Here is a 15,853-nt window from a genome sequence, read left to right on the forward strand (position 1 = left end):
CACATGGGTGGCAGTGTCCCTAACCCGCACAGTCCTGTCCCCTTTACACAAAGGGACCATGAGATGGGGGCTTGGACAGGAACGGCTGCCCCGGCACAGGGACACCCCGACAAAAGGACACCCCAATATAGGGACAACCACTGGCAAGGACACCCCAGCATGGGGACACCCACTGACAGGGACACAGAGGGACACCCCGACACAGGGACACCCCGACACAGGGACACCCACTGACAGGGGCACACAGGGACACCCCGACACAGGGACACCCCGACACAGGGACACCCCAGCATGGGGACACCCACTGACAGGGGCACACAGGGACACCCCGACACAGGGACACCCACTGACAGGGACACCCCAGCACAGGGACACCCCATCATAGGGACACCCACTGACAGGGACACACAGGGACACCCCGACACAGGGACACCCCAGCATAGGGACACCCACTGACAGGGGCACACAGGGACACCCACTGACAGGGACACCCCAGCACGGGGACACCCCAGCATAGGGACACCCACTGACAGGGACACCCACTGACAGGGACACCCCAGCACAGGGACACCCCAGCACGGGGACACCCACTGATAGGGACACCCCAGCACGGGGACACCCCAGCATAGGGACACCCCAGCATAGGGACACCCACTGACAGGGACGCCCCAGCATAGGGACACCCACTGACAGGGACACCCAGGCACATGGACGCACCAGGCACAGGGACACCCTGACATATGGACACCCGGGCATGGGACACCCATGCACAGGGACACCCTGGCACAGGGACACCTGGGCACAGGGACACCCACACGGCTGCCTCTGCACACGCACCCACAGGAGCACCCATGAACACCCACTCACCTGCAGGGATGCACACACACACACACAGCTGTGTATCCATGCCCTCAAGTGCCCGTGTAAAGGGGTGCCCGTGTCCGTGGGTGCTCACACACAGATGCCCATGACCACGGATGCACACGCACACACAGATATCTGTGCACACACACACACGGATATCCCTGCACACGCACACACGTGGATGCACATACAGAGCAATGTCCCTGCATGTGCACATGGACGCCCATGCGCACAGATGTCCGTGCACATGGGTGCACACACACTCAGGGATGCACACGCACATGGATGCACACACACGAATGCGCACACACACACAGATGTCCCTGCACACACACATGGACACACACACACACACACACACACACACACACACAGAGATATCCCTGCACATGCACACACATGGTTGCACACACAGAGATATCCCTGTGCACACACACACACACGCTCACACGGATGCACACACACACATGGATACACACACACGTGGGTGCACACACAGGGATGCACATGCACATGGGTGCACCACACACATGGATGCACACACAGACAGATGTCCCTGCACAAGCACACACATACACAAATGGATACACACACACAGGGATGCGCACACACACACACACAAACACACACACACACACACAGATATCCCTGCAAATACACACACACACAAATGGATGCACACACTTGGATGCACACACACGGATCGACACACACATGGATTCACACACACGGATGGACACACAAATGGATGCACACACACACATACACACATGAACACACATGGATGCACACACACACACAGCTATCCCTGCATGTGCACACACACATGGAGGCACACACACAGATGCGCACACACACACAAATGTGTCCCTGCACACACACACAAATGGATGCACACACCACAGATGAACACGCATGGATGCACGCACACACACAGAGATGCACACACATGAATGCAGATACACATGGAAGCACACACATACACACAAATGAGTCCCTGCACATACACAAATGGATGCACATGCACACAGAAGCACACACATGGATGCACACACACACAGATATCCCTGCACACGCACACAAACATGGATGCACACACTCATGGATGCACACACACACATGGATGCACACACACACAGATATCCCTGCACACACACACAAACTTGGATGCACACACTCATGGATGCACACACACACAGATGTGTCCCTGCACACACACAGAAACATGGATGCACACACTCATGGATGCACACACACACATGGATGCACACACACACAGATATCCCTGCACACACACACAAACATGGATGCACACACTCATGGATGCACACACACACATAGATGCACACACACACATAGATGCACACACACACAGATATCCCTGCACACGCACACAAACATGGATGCACACACACATGGACGCACACACACACACACAGATGTGTCCCTGCACACGCACACATGGATGCACACACTCATGGATGCACACACACACATGGATGAACATGCACACACAGATGTGTCCCTGCACACACACACACACGGATGCACACACACACATGGATGCACACACACATGGATGCACACACACATGGATGCACACACACACATGGATGAACATGCACACACAGATGTGTCCCTGCACACACACACGGATGCACACACACACATGGATGCACACACACATGGATGCACACACACACACGGATGCACACACACATAGATGCCCATGCACACACAGATGTGTCCCTGCACACACACACATGGATGCACACACACACACAGATGTGTCCCTGTAGACACACACACATGGATGCACACACACACATGGATGCACACACTCGTGGATGCACACACACACATGGATGCCCATGCACACACAGTTGTGTCCCTGCATACACACGCACACGGATGCACACACACATGGATGCACACACACACAGAGATGTGTCCCTGCACACACACATGGATGCACACACACATGGATGCACACACTCATGGATGCACACACACACATGGATGAACATGCACACACAGATGTGTCCCTGCACACACACACATGGATGCACACACACACATGGATGAACATGCACACACAGTTGTGTCCCTGCACACACACACGGATGCACACACATATGGATGCCCATGCACACACAGATGTGTCCCTGCACACACACACATGGATGCACACACTCATGGATGCACACACACACATGGATGAACATGCACACACAGATGTGTCCCTGCACACACACATGGATGCATACACACACATGGATGCACACACTCATGGATGCACACACTCATGGATGCACATTCACACATAGATGCACACACACACACAGAGATGTGTCCCTGCACACACACACACGGATGCACACACACATGGATGCACACACACACATGGATGCCCATGCACACACAGATGTGTCCCTGCACACACACACAGATGCACACACTCATGGATGCACACACTCATGGATGCACACACACACATGGATGCCCATGCACACACAGTTGTGTCCCTGCACACACACATGGATGCACACACTCATGGATGCACACACACACACGGATGCCCATGCACATGGATGTGCACACCCACGGGAATCCATGCCCATGAATGCCCATATAAAGGAGTGTCCATGAGCACACAGATGCCCCACACAGCCATGCCAGTGTGGGGGTGCCCATGACCCTACACATGGATGCACACAGGCATGGGAGCCCATGACAATGTAAATGAGTGCCCACGCACAGGGATGCCCGTGCACACGGGCTCCCATGCCCACGAATGCCCGTGTAAATGGGTGCCCACGCCCGCAGATGCCCATACACATGGATACCCACACACAGGGATGCTCCTGCACATGTCCACTCACACCCAGCCCTCCCTCCCATCCAGGACTGCCCTCCACGCCAAGGTGCCCGGGAGACCGATGGTGGCCGCGACACCATGGGGTGCTGGGGACGGTGGCCCCGCCTGTGGCCCCGCACGGCTCTCCTGGTCCACGGGCGGTGGCCAGAGGGGACCTGGGCTGGGGATTCCTTTGCTGGTCCCACAGCGACAGCTATAGGTGACCGTCCGGGATGGGATGGGATGGGATGGGATGGGATGGGATGGGATGGGATGGGATGGGATGGGATGGGATGGGATGGGATGGGATGAGTCCAGCTCCGCGTCCAACCATCCTGCTCGGCTCCGGCCAGCGGCCAGCGACGCCCAGAGCCGGCAGAGGAGTCCTCCAGTGCCCGGACAGGAGGGTCCCATCCCGCCCTCTGGCAGAAGCAGAGGATTTGGGGAGCACGGCCAGAGCCTGGGAAAGCCCCACTCCATGTCCTCCACATCCCCAGACGCCGCAGGACTCGGCTGGCCCCGCCCGGGGCTGCGGGAGAGGATCCGGCGTGGGGACAGTGGGTGACCTGACTCGGGGGACTGGGGGTGCTCCAAACAGCATCGCCCTGCTCCCCACCCCCAGACTCACCAGCACCCCCATCCCCAGGAGCGGGGACCACGCTGGGGTGCTCTGCTCCTCAGTGGGATTCCTCAGAGCAGTGCTGGCAACCCGGGAGCTTTCCTTAAGGGCTGGGGGGCTCTCGGGTTGTGTTTTCCCACCTCACCCCCCAAAACTTGGGAGTGGCTCCCGAGTCACCCAGAAGAAAGGCCAGGAGACGAGGTGGTACCCAAAAACATCACAGTGAACACCACACTCAGCAAGAAACACCCGTGGCTGCTCCTGCGGCCAGGAGGGCCCCCCCGGGACCCCCCCGCGCTCGGCTCCGCCAAATGCCCCAGAAGAAAAATATTCCTCCCCCCGGGGAGGCCAAAACATCCCCTCCCCCCCCGAGTCCTGGCCCAGGGCGTGGGTGGGAATCGCCCCTTGGTCACGGCAGGTCCCCTCCATGTCCCCTCCATGTCCCCGCCACGCGCTGCTCCCCCATGGCCGGGGGACGCTCCAGGGTCTCGCTGCGGCAGCACCGAGGAGATCCCAGCGGACTCCGGCTGTGCCAGGAAAGCTGGGCTGGCGCTCCACAGCCTCCTGCTTCCTCCGCCGGTCACAAATGTCCCCGCGGGCGGGGTTAGGACGTGTCCTTCAGCTCGGGGCTGGGGGTCTGCGGAGAGGGCACCTCCGCTGAGGGCGACTGCATGTCCTGGGCACTGCCTGCCAGGAGAGACGGGGAGAGGGTCATGGGATGGGGTCAGAGCATGGAATCACAGAATCATAGAGGCTGGAAAAGTGCTCCAAGAGCATCGAGTCAAACCTGTGCCCGATGCCCACCTTGTCTCCAGCCCAGTGACCAGCCCAGTGACCAGGCCCCATCCAGGGACTCCAAACCTCCCTGTGAAGTTCCAATGCCTGACCACCCTTTCCACGGAGAATTTTTCCCCCATATCCAACCTGGACCTCCCATCCCTCTCCTGTTCCCTGGGAGCAGAGCCCCCCAGCTGTCCCCGACAGCCCCCACCGGCTGTCCCCTCCTGTCAGGAGTTGTGCAGAGCCACAAGGTCCCCCCTGAGCCTCCTTTTTTCCAGGCTGAGCCCCTTCCCAGCTCCCTCAGCCTCTCCTGGGGCTCCAGCCCCTTCCCAGCTCCGTTCCCTGCCCTGGACTCACTCCAGCCCCTCTGTGTCCTTGTTCTTAAGCACGGGATGAACACGGGAACCCCTGTCTGTGCTCACCCCACATCCTCCCCCCTCCCCCTGGTCACCCACCTGCGCTCAGGGACATCTCGGCCAGTTTGAGGGGCAGGTCGGCAGGGCTGACGCCGGCGGGCGAGCCCAGGATGTCGGGCAGGGCATTGCGCCGGCCCGTCCTGCCGGAGGATGCGAAGTCCAGCACGGGTTCCACCTCAGTCATGCTAACCCTGGGGAGAGATGTCCCCTCTGTCACTCCCGGAGCACAGCGAGCTAAAGGGACCCGGCTCTGCTCAGGTCTGGGCGCTCTGGTGCCCTCTGCTCCCCCCTGCACTCCCTCTGCCCGACAGGAGCAAAGGCAGGGCCACCCTGCTGCCCCGGGGACTCGCCACCGCCACCCGGGCACCTCTGGGTGCTCTGGTCTCTGCTGGTCACCGCAGCCTGGAGGGAAGGGGTTCCCAGGGTCCCACCAGCCCCCCACCCCAGGCAGCCTTACCGGGCACCCTCCAGCCTGGCCTGGCACCGCGTCTGCCCCGTGCCCAGGTGAGGGACACCACGGGGAACAGGGATCCGTCCTGGCTGGGTCCCCTCTGGCTCTGACCTGGGGGAGGCAGAGCAGGGGGTCACCAATGGGGCCAGGGGAAAGGGAGCAGGGAGCGAGTCTGGGGGGACAACAGACTGTGTCCCCATGGGAGCACCCACAGCACCCTGAGCCTCGTCATGGGGGGATGGATGGGGGATGGATGGATGGATGGATGGATGGATGGATGGATGATGGATTGATGGGGGATGGATGGATGGATGGATGGATGGATGGATGGATGGATAGATGGATGGATGGGGGATGGATGGATGGATGGATGGATGGATGATGGATGGATGATGGATTGATGGATGGATGGATGATGAATGGATGGATAGATGGATGGATGGATGGATGGATGGATGGATGGATGGATGGATAGATGGATGGATGGGGGATGGATGGATGGATGGATGGATCGATAGATGAATGGATGGATGGATGGATGGATGGGGGATGGATGGATAGATGGATGGGGGATGGATGGATAGATGGATGAATGGATGGATGGATGGATGGATGGGGAATGGGGGATGGATGGATGGATGGATGGATGGATGGATGGATGATGGATTGATGGGGGATGGATGGATGGATGGATGGATGGATGGATGGATAGATGGATGGATGGATGGATGGATGGATGAATGGATGGATGGATGGATGGATGGATGGATGGATGGATGGGGGATGGATGGATAGATGGATGGGGGATGGATGGATAGATGGATGGATGGATGGATGGATGGATGGATGGGGAATGGGGGATGGATGGATGGATGGATGGATGGATGGATGATGGATGGATGGGGAATGGGGGATGGATGGATGGATGGATGGATGGATGGATGGATGGATGGATGATTGATGGATGGGGGATGGATGGATGGATGGATGATGAATGGATGGATAGATGGATGGATGGATGGATGGATGGATGGATGGATGGATGGGGGATGGATGGATGGATGGATGATGGATTGATGGGGGATGGATGGATGATGGATGGATGAATGGATGGATGGATGGATGGATGGATGGATGATGGATGGATGGGGGATGAATGGATGGATGGATGGATGGATGGATGGATGATGGATGGATGGATGGATGGATGGATGGGGGATGAATGGATGGATGGATGGATGGATGGATAGATGGAGGATGGATGGATGGATGGATGGATGGATGGATAGATGGAGGATGGATGGATGGATGGATGATGGATGGAGGGATGGATGGATGATGGATGGATGGGGGATGGATGGATGGATGGATGGGGAATGGGGGATGGATGGATGGATGGATGGATGGATGGATGGATGGATGGATGGATGGGGATGCAGAGGTAACAGGAAGGGAGGCTGAGCCAGCACTGCCAGGGAACTGCATGGAGTCCCCAACCTGGGGACACCACTGTGTCCCTTGGATAGCAGCTCTTGCTGAGCCAGGCCGGCAGCAGCAATGCTGGGGTGCCCTGGGTGGGTGGGGGCACTCCTGGGAAGCCCCTGGAACCAGGAAAATTCAACTGGCATGGAGCCATCTTGTTGCCCGTGCTGCTGGGACCTTCTTGAGGTGTTTGCTCAGCTCTGGAACACTTTGGACTTTTGCCATGGGAGGTGGGAGTGGCACAGGGGTGGCACAATTGTTACAAAGGGGTGGCACAGGGGTGGCACATGACTTGTCAGGGACAAGGGGCCCTCCACCCCCCATATCCCCTCCACCCCCCACAGAGCACAGGGACCTCAAACCACCACCCCAGCAGCCCCATCCCCTCCGGGCCACATGTTGGTGGCAACGCTGGGACTGGTGTCCCCAAGCTGGTGGCGGTGGGGGTGTGAACTCACCGGTGTCCCGCTGGGGATTCCTGCTGGCAATCAGTGCTGGGAGTCACTGGGAATCACTGGGAGTCACTGGGAATCCCTGCTGGGAATCACTGCAGGGAGGACGAGCCAAGGTCCTTGGGCGCAGGCTCTATGTGCACGGGGGGGGGGGGGGGGGGGGTGACCACAGCTGTGGGGAGGGGGAGAAATAAATTATTAACCTGGGAGGTGATTAGTGATTCATTAATTAGTGATCAGTGCTAGGGTGGCTGTGCCATGAGGGGCAGGACCTGGGTGCTGCTCAGGGGGGAAGCTGAGGCATGGGGCTGGTCTGGCGGTGACAAAGGCAGGGGTGGGGACAAAGTTCCCTGTCCACCTGCACGGCCATTGCCCTCCAGAGCCACTGCACTGCTCCAGCACAGGTGTGGGCAGTGCCACAGGTGTGAATTGTCACATGTGTGTGCAGTGTCACAGGTGTGTGCATTGTCACTCGTTGTGCAGTGTCACAGGTGTAAACTGTCACATGTGTGAATTGCCACATGTATGTGCATTGTCACATGTGTGTACATTGTCACAGGTGTGTGAATTGTCACACGTGTGTGCACTGTCATGTGTGTGCAGTGCCACAGGTGTGAGCAGTGCCACAGGTGTGAGCAGTGCCACAGGTGTGTGCATTGTCATATGTGTGTGCATTGTCACAGGTGTGTGAATTGTCACATATTGTGCAGTGTCACAGGTGCAAACTGTCACATGTGTGAATTGCCACATGTATGTGCATTGTCACATGTGTGTACATTGTCACAGGTGTGTGAATTGTCACACGTGTGTGCACTGTCATGTGTGTGCAGTGCCACAGGTGTGAGCAGTGCCACAGGTGTGAGCAGTGCCACAGGTGTGTGCATTGTCATATGTGTGTGCAGTGTCACAGGTTTGGGCAGTGTCAGAGGTGTGTGAGGTGCCACAGGTGTGAATTGTCACTGGTGTGTATAGTGTCACATGTGTGTGAATTGTGACATGTGTGTGAATTTTCACTTTTGTGAATTGTCACAGTCGTGTGCATTGTTACAGGTGTGAATTGTCACACGTGTGTGCATTGTTGCGGGTGTGTGCAGTGTCACATGTGTGTGAATTGTCACAGGTGTGTGAATTTTCACGTGTGAATTGTCACAGGTGTGTGCATTGTTGCGGGTGTGTGCAGTGTCACATGTGTGTGAATTGTCACAGGTGTGTGAATTTTCACGTGTGAATTGTCACAGGTGTGTGCATTGTCACAGGTGTGTCTATTTGGTTGTGTCACCTCTGGCTGGGCTGTTCAATGTGGCTATACAGTTGTGTGCAGGTGTGACATTCCCTGTCACCTGTTTGCACGTGTGGCACCCCCTGACACTGTGTCTGCACGTGTGGCACTCCCTGTCACACCTCTGTGCATGTGTGGCACCCCCTGACGCATCCATGTGACAGTGTGGCACTCTTTGTCACACGTCTGTGCATGTGTGGCACCCCCTGACGCATCCATGTGACAGTGTGGCACTCTTTGTCACACGTCTGTGCATGTGTGGCACCCCCTGACGCATCCATGTGACAGTGTGGCACTCTTTGTCACACGTCTGTGCATGTGTGGCACCCCCTGACGCATCCATGTGACAGTGTGGCACTCTTTGTCACACGTCTGTGCATGTGTGGCACCCCCTGACACATCCATGTGACAGTGTGCCACTCTTTGTCACACGTCTGTGCATGTGTGGCACCCCCTGACACATCCATGTGACAGTGTGGCACTCTTTGTCACACGTCTGTGCATGTGTGGCACCCCCTGACACATCCATGTGACAGTGTGGCACTCTTTGTCACACGTCTGTGCATGTGTGGCACTCCCTGGCAGTCTGTGCCTGCGTGCCACGCTGTGTGACACTCCCTGTCACTGTGTCTGCACGTGTGGCACTTCCTGGCTCGCAGTGCCACAGCCGTGTCACCTCCTTGTCCCAGAGTTTGTCCCACCTCCACCTGCTCAAGGTCACGTCCCTCACCTGGCACCGCCTGTGCCACAGCAGCACCCGGGGGAGCCCTGAGCCTGGCACGGGGACACGTGTGACATCCCTGGGGGTGTCCCACCGTGTCCCAGGATGTTTGGGAGCACACGAGCACACACATTCCAGCGGGTCCCATGGATTTTAGGGAGAAATCCTGCACAGAAAGGGCTGTCCAGGAGCCACCAGGACGGACTGAACAGCCGCGGGGACGTGGCACTTGGGGACAGGGGTGGTGGCTGAGGGAACGGCTGGACGCTGCTCTCGGGGGGGTTGGCAGGCTGAAGGATTTGGTGATTCCCTGTGAATCCCTGATGCCAAGCTCACACGCACATGTGCACACACACACACTCATGCACAATCACACACACACATGTGCACACTCACACTCACACATGCACACACGTGTGCACACGCTCACACTCATATACACATGTGCACACACACTCTCACACACATGTGCACACACACACTCACACACACGTGTGCACACTCACACACTCACACATTCACACACGCACTCACACACACACTCTTACACACACATGTGCACACACACTCACACACACGTGTGCACACTCACACACACTCTCACACTCTCACACACATGTGCACACACACACTCACACACACGTGTGCACACTCACACACTCACACATTCACACACACACTCACACACTCTCACACACACTCTTACACACACATGTGCACACACACTCACACACACGTGTGCACACTCACACTCACACACACTCTCACACACACTCTCATACACTCTTACACACACATGTGCACACACACTCTCACACACGTGTGCACACTCACACACACTCTCACACTCACACACGTGTGCACACTCACACTCACACACACACTCACACACGTGTGCACACTCACACTCACACACACTCTCACACACGTGTGCACACTCACACACACTCTCACACTCACACACGTGTGCACACTCACACTCACACACACTCTCACACACTTACACACACGTGCACACACACACTCACACACACTCTCATACACTCTTACACACACATGTGCACACACACACTCACACACACACTCTCACACACTCTTACACACACGTGCACACACACACGTGCACACACACACTCTCACACACACTCACACACACGTGTGCACACTCACACATTCACACACACTCTCACACACTTACACACACACGTGCACACACACACTCTCACACACACTCTCACACACACGTGTGCACACTCACACATTCACACACACTCTCATACACTCTTACACACACATGTGCACACACACACTCTCACACACACTCACACACACGTGTGCACACTCACACATTCACACACACTCTCACACACTCTTACACACACATGTGCACACACACACTCTCACACACACTCTCACACACACATGTGCACACACACACTCTCACACACACTCTCACACTCTCACACACACACTCACACACACTCTCACACACACACACTCTCACACTCTCACACACACTCTCACACACACTCTCACACACACGTGTGCACACTCACACTCTCACACTCACACACGTGTGCACACTCACACTCACACACACTCTTACACACACATGTGTGCACACACACACTCACACTCTCACACACGTGTGCACACTCACACACTCACACTCTCACACACTTACACACATGTGCATACACACACTCTCACACACACTCTCACACACACGTGTGCACACTCACACATTCACACACACTCTCACACACTCTTACACACATGTGCACACACACACTCTCACACACACTCTCACACACACTCTCACACACACGTGTGCACACTCACACACTCACTCACACTCTCACACACACTCTCACACACTCACACACACTCTCACACACACATGTGCACACACACACTCTCACACACACTCTCACACACACTCTCACACACACTCTCACACTCTCACACACACTCTCACACACACTCTCACACACACTCTCACACACACACACTCTCACACTCTCACACACACTCTCACACACACTCTCACACACACGTGTGCACACTCACACACTCACTCACGCTCCCACTCGGATTCCCCGCACGCCCCAGCCCAGCCGCAGCCCCCGGCCGGATCAAAGCTCCTTCCCGGCCGCAGTGGCTCCCGCTGCCCCGGCGCTGGAGCCGGGGATGATCGGCCCCCGGGACCCGCTGGATCCCACCCGCGCCCTTCCCGCAGCTCCCAGGGACGGGGATCGGGCTGGACCCCGCGTGTGCGCCCCGCTCCAAAAGCCACACCAGGACCAGGACCCTGCTGCTGCCTGGGGTCCCAAACCCGGGGTTGGCGCTACCCTGAGCTCTCCTGGGATGCAGCATCGCTGTCCCAGGAGCCCATCGGGCTGTCCCTGCACCCCTGGGGACAATGTCCAAGCCACCAACACCTGCCCCATGCCATCACCTCCAGGTCCCACAGGCAATTCCAGCCCAAACGGGACAAATGCCACTTGATAAACCCGGTGAGCGAGGATTGCCCCCTCTAAGCAGGGACAGTTTTGGTGGCTTAACGTGGTCTCAGCCTAAAAAAGCTCCTGGAGTCACATGGGAGGTCCTCGGGGCCGCTGGCTCCTGCTTTAATGCCCCTAATGGGATAGAGGAGGGAAGGGCAGAAATAAACCTTAATCCCTGCTGGAGATGGGCAGGGAAGGTGCTGGGAGAGGTGGAGGGAGGAGATGGACTGGGATGTGTTCCTTGCTCAGGTTCCCTGGGAATAGCAGAGCCCTGGAGGAGGGGAGGAAGGTGCTAAAGGGGCAGAGAAAGGTGAGACCCACCTGTGGGTGGAGCAGTCAAAGGAAGCCAGGTCAGGGTCAAATACATCCATGATCCCCTCAGCATCGGCGTGTCCCCTCTGACACAACTTTTTGGGGTTGCTGGGGGTGGCAGGGACCCCAGACTGCCCCTGGAGCCCGGGAACCACCACGGACACACCACAGCTTTGCCAAACACATTCCCCCCACCAGAGACAACAAATCAGGAATGCTCCAAGAATGTAGGACCTGGGAAGAGCTACAGGAATCGTGAGGATTCATTTAACCACAAGGATTTGCTTCTTCAGCTTCTGAGCTATTAGTGGGTCATGAGCTCCTCTGGAAGGGGTTTGGGGCATTTAATGATCTTGGCTTTCTCTCTCTGGGGGCTCCTCCTGCTCGTTTAATTCAACATTTTATGGGATCTGTGCTGGGAATGCTGCAGCCTGGAACAAACCCTCCAAAAATCCACCAACAGCCCTTCAATGTTGATGAAAACGATGAAAAATGGGAAGGATTTAGTGAGATGAAACTGTAAAATGGAGTGGAATGGGAAGAAAAGAGATGCCCTAGGTCAGAAGGGAATGGGAGCATCACCCAGGAAAATGAGCCAGAAATCCACACGGGACGGAAATCCAATGGGGTTGGCTTAACCAGAGCCCGACAGCCACCAGACAGCCCGAGCAGCCTGGGAGCCGGGAGCAGCAGATGGCAATAATTAAACACAGGATAAAATCTGGAGAGCCAGGAGCTCTCCCGGGGAGGCAGCAGGTTCCGCTCCTCTCCAGGGAAGTGGCTGCAGGCTGCTGGAGCCCCGGGGATGCTGAGCCAGGTGGGAACGGGCTGTGTCACTTGCCCAGGGACAGCTCCAGGGTCTCAGGGAGAGGGAAGAAGGGGGATAAATATTGTCATGAACTGCTGGGAAAGGGGGGAAAAGCTGCAGGAATGTGGGCTGGGGCAGGAATATTGAACATGGAGGTGCACAATGACTTTTGGAACAGGTTTTGCTCCACACAAGGAGGTGTCTGGAGATGATGATCCCTCCTGGTAGGGATGCAGCTTCCAGGACTCATTCCCATGGGATGCTGGCACCCCACTGCCTGCCCTGGGCAGCAGAACTTCTCCAACCATGGCCTGGAATTTTCATCCCTAAATCCCCAGGATTCCAAGTGGGCCAGGCAGGAATTTGGGCTGGCTCGGATCTTGCTGGGCACCTTTAGAGTGATGGGCCAGAATCAAGTGAGTGCAGGGATGGAAGTGAACTTGCATCCTGCTTGGAGAACCAGCAAGGTGTCCCACTGGTTTTCCCCCAATTTTCCTCTGGCTCTTTTCCTCCCTGGCTCTTTCCCAAAGCGCAGAGGAATTGTTCCAGTGGGATTTCTAAGCAGAGGTGACACTGGCAGCTCCCCAAAGCTCTGGCACCTCCCGGTACCAACAGTTGGGATGCAACAAACAGGGTTGGCTCTTCCCTAGGATTCCTTTCCCAGCAAAGCCCCTCTTCCAAAGGCTTTGGACAAGTGGCTCCCACTCCTTCCCTCTCCGTGGAGCAGCAGATCCCCCTCATTGGGATAATTCAACTTCCAGAGGAATTCCCATCACCCTCTAAGCCCCTTCCTGTCATGTCCTGCCTTGAGGTCTGACCTTCCTCCTGCCCTTGCACACTCATCCTCTCATCCAGACCAGCTTTCCCTCTTCTCCACCACTCCTGTTTGTGCTTGGATTGTCTCACCTATGGATTTGGGAAATGCTGAAGGGTCTCTTTGTCCCCTCCATCATCCTCACATCCCTTCCTGCTTCCTGCCTGGTCCCCATTGCTGCCCTGCAGATGGGCAGGACCAGCTTTAGGCTCAGTCCCATCCTTGCTCACACTCAAATCCTGAATCATTCCACCCTGACATCTCCCTGGATCCCAGGGATCCTTTTAAAGACCAGTCTTCATCCTCTGCTTCCTTTTTAGGGTATCACTGCCCAGAGCAGCTGTGGCTGCCCTGGATCCTTGGCAGTGCCCAAGGCCAGGCTGGACACTGGGGCTTGGAGCAGCCTGGGACAGTGGGAGGTGTCCCTGCCATGGCAGGGGTGGCACTGGGTGGGCTTTAAGGTCCTTTCCAACCAGGGATTCTTTGGCTTACTTTTTTTTTTTTATTTTTTTTTTCCCAGCTGTAGGACTCGGACTTTTTATTTCCACACAAAACCTGAGCTGTGTCCCAGCTGATACCAGCCTAGGCGGAGCACAAACCCTTCTCTTCAGGGGCTCAGCTGGGCTTGTGGCATTCTGAGACCTAAATTCCTGTTGAAGGCAAGGAGAAGAAAGGGCTCTGAAATGGGACACTGGTAATCTCCATTGCCTGCAATTCCCGGCTTCCAGCAGGGCGATGTGCACGGGAGGAGGGGTTTGCTGCTGCCATCCGCGGAATGGAGCCGCCGGCAGGAGCAGAGGCTGTGTTATTTCTCTGTCACTCAGGGGGATGATGGCAGAGTTCTGCTGTGCCTAAAATCCAAGCTGAGTCTGTCCAGAAGGGATTTCAGGCTCTTTGTATAAACTGTCCCTTTGTTTTTTAACGTTGGAAACACAAACCAGAGCAAGCCCTGCTCCAGTGTGGCAGTGAACCCAGCTCTTGTGCTCCCCGACATCCCAATCCTAAATTTCCCTGAGCAAACCCAAATTGTGCCAACGCAAACCCAGGTGCTTCCAGACCTGGGGGTGCTCACACCACATCCCACATCAAGGCTTGGCTTCCCCACAGGGCAGTGACCCCAGAGAAAATCCCCTCTGGATGCCGCAAGCCTGGATTGGGCCAGGGAGCAGCACTCCACAGGACTCAGCAGTTTAATCCTGGCACAACCCTGCTGAGCTCAGCATCTCCTATGAGTCCACACTGGGATAAAATCGAGGTGTTTTTCCCCTGGGAGCAGCGCACAGGGCATCCTAGAAAGATGCTGAAAGCACCGGGCAAACCTGGATGTGTGATTCCCTCTGGAGCCCCTGGATTCCAGCCCTGGAAAGGCCTGAGCTGCTCTGATTAGAGAACAAAGCACCATAGGCTCAGCAGGCAGAGGCATGAGGACATGGGCTGACACTGCAGGGCTTCATCCTGCATCCCAAACCTCCAGGAGAGGGCATGGAAAAC

The 15,853-nt window shown here is 56.4% G+C and overlaps 1 protein-coding gene and 1 long non-coding RNA gene across 2 annotated transcripts in view; both read right to left on the reverse strand.

The window, feature by feature from the left end:
* Positions 1–15,853, reverse strand: part of LOC137462409 (uncharacterized) — a 405,163-nt gene that overhangs the window by 6,072 nt on the left and 383,238 nt on the right. The window lies entirely within an intron of this gene.
* On the reverse strand, positions 4,541–8,069 carry LOC137462277 (cAMP-dependent protein kinase inhibitor beta-like). Its single transcript, XM_068172480.1, has 4 exons — positions 7,924–8,069; positions 5,994–6,093; positions 5,576–5,727; positions 4,541–5,027 (listed from the first exon to the last, which is right to left on the reverse strand). Exons 3-4 carry the CDS (start codon positions 5,718–5,720, stop codon positions 4,945–4,947), a joined length of 228 nt encoding a protein of 75 aa, XP_068028581.1. The 5' UTR covers positions 5,721–5,727; positions 5,994–6,093; positions 7,924–8,069; the 3' UTR covers positions 4,541–4,944.

This window comes from Anomalospiza imberbis, chromosome 25 (assembly GCF_031753505.1).
Source record: "Anomalospiza imberbis isolate Cuckoo-Finch-1a 21T00152 chromosome 25, ASM3175350v1, whole genome shotgun sequence".
In the NCBI taxonomy this organism is placed as follows: Eukaryota; Metazoa; Chordata; class Aves; order Passeriformes; family Viduidae; genus Anomalospiza; species Anomalospiza imberbis.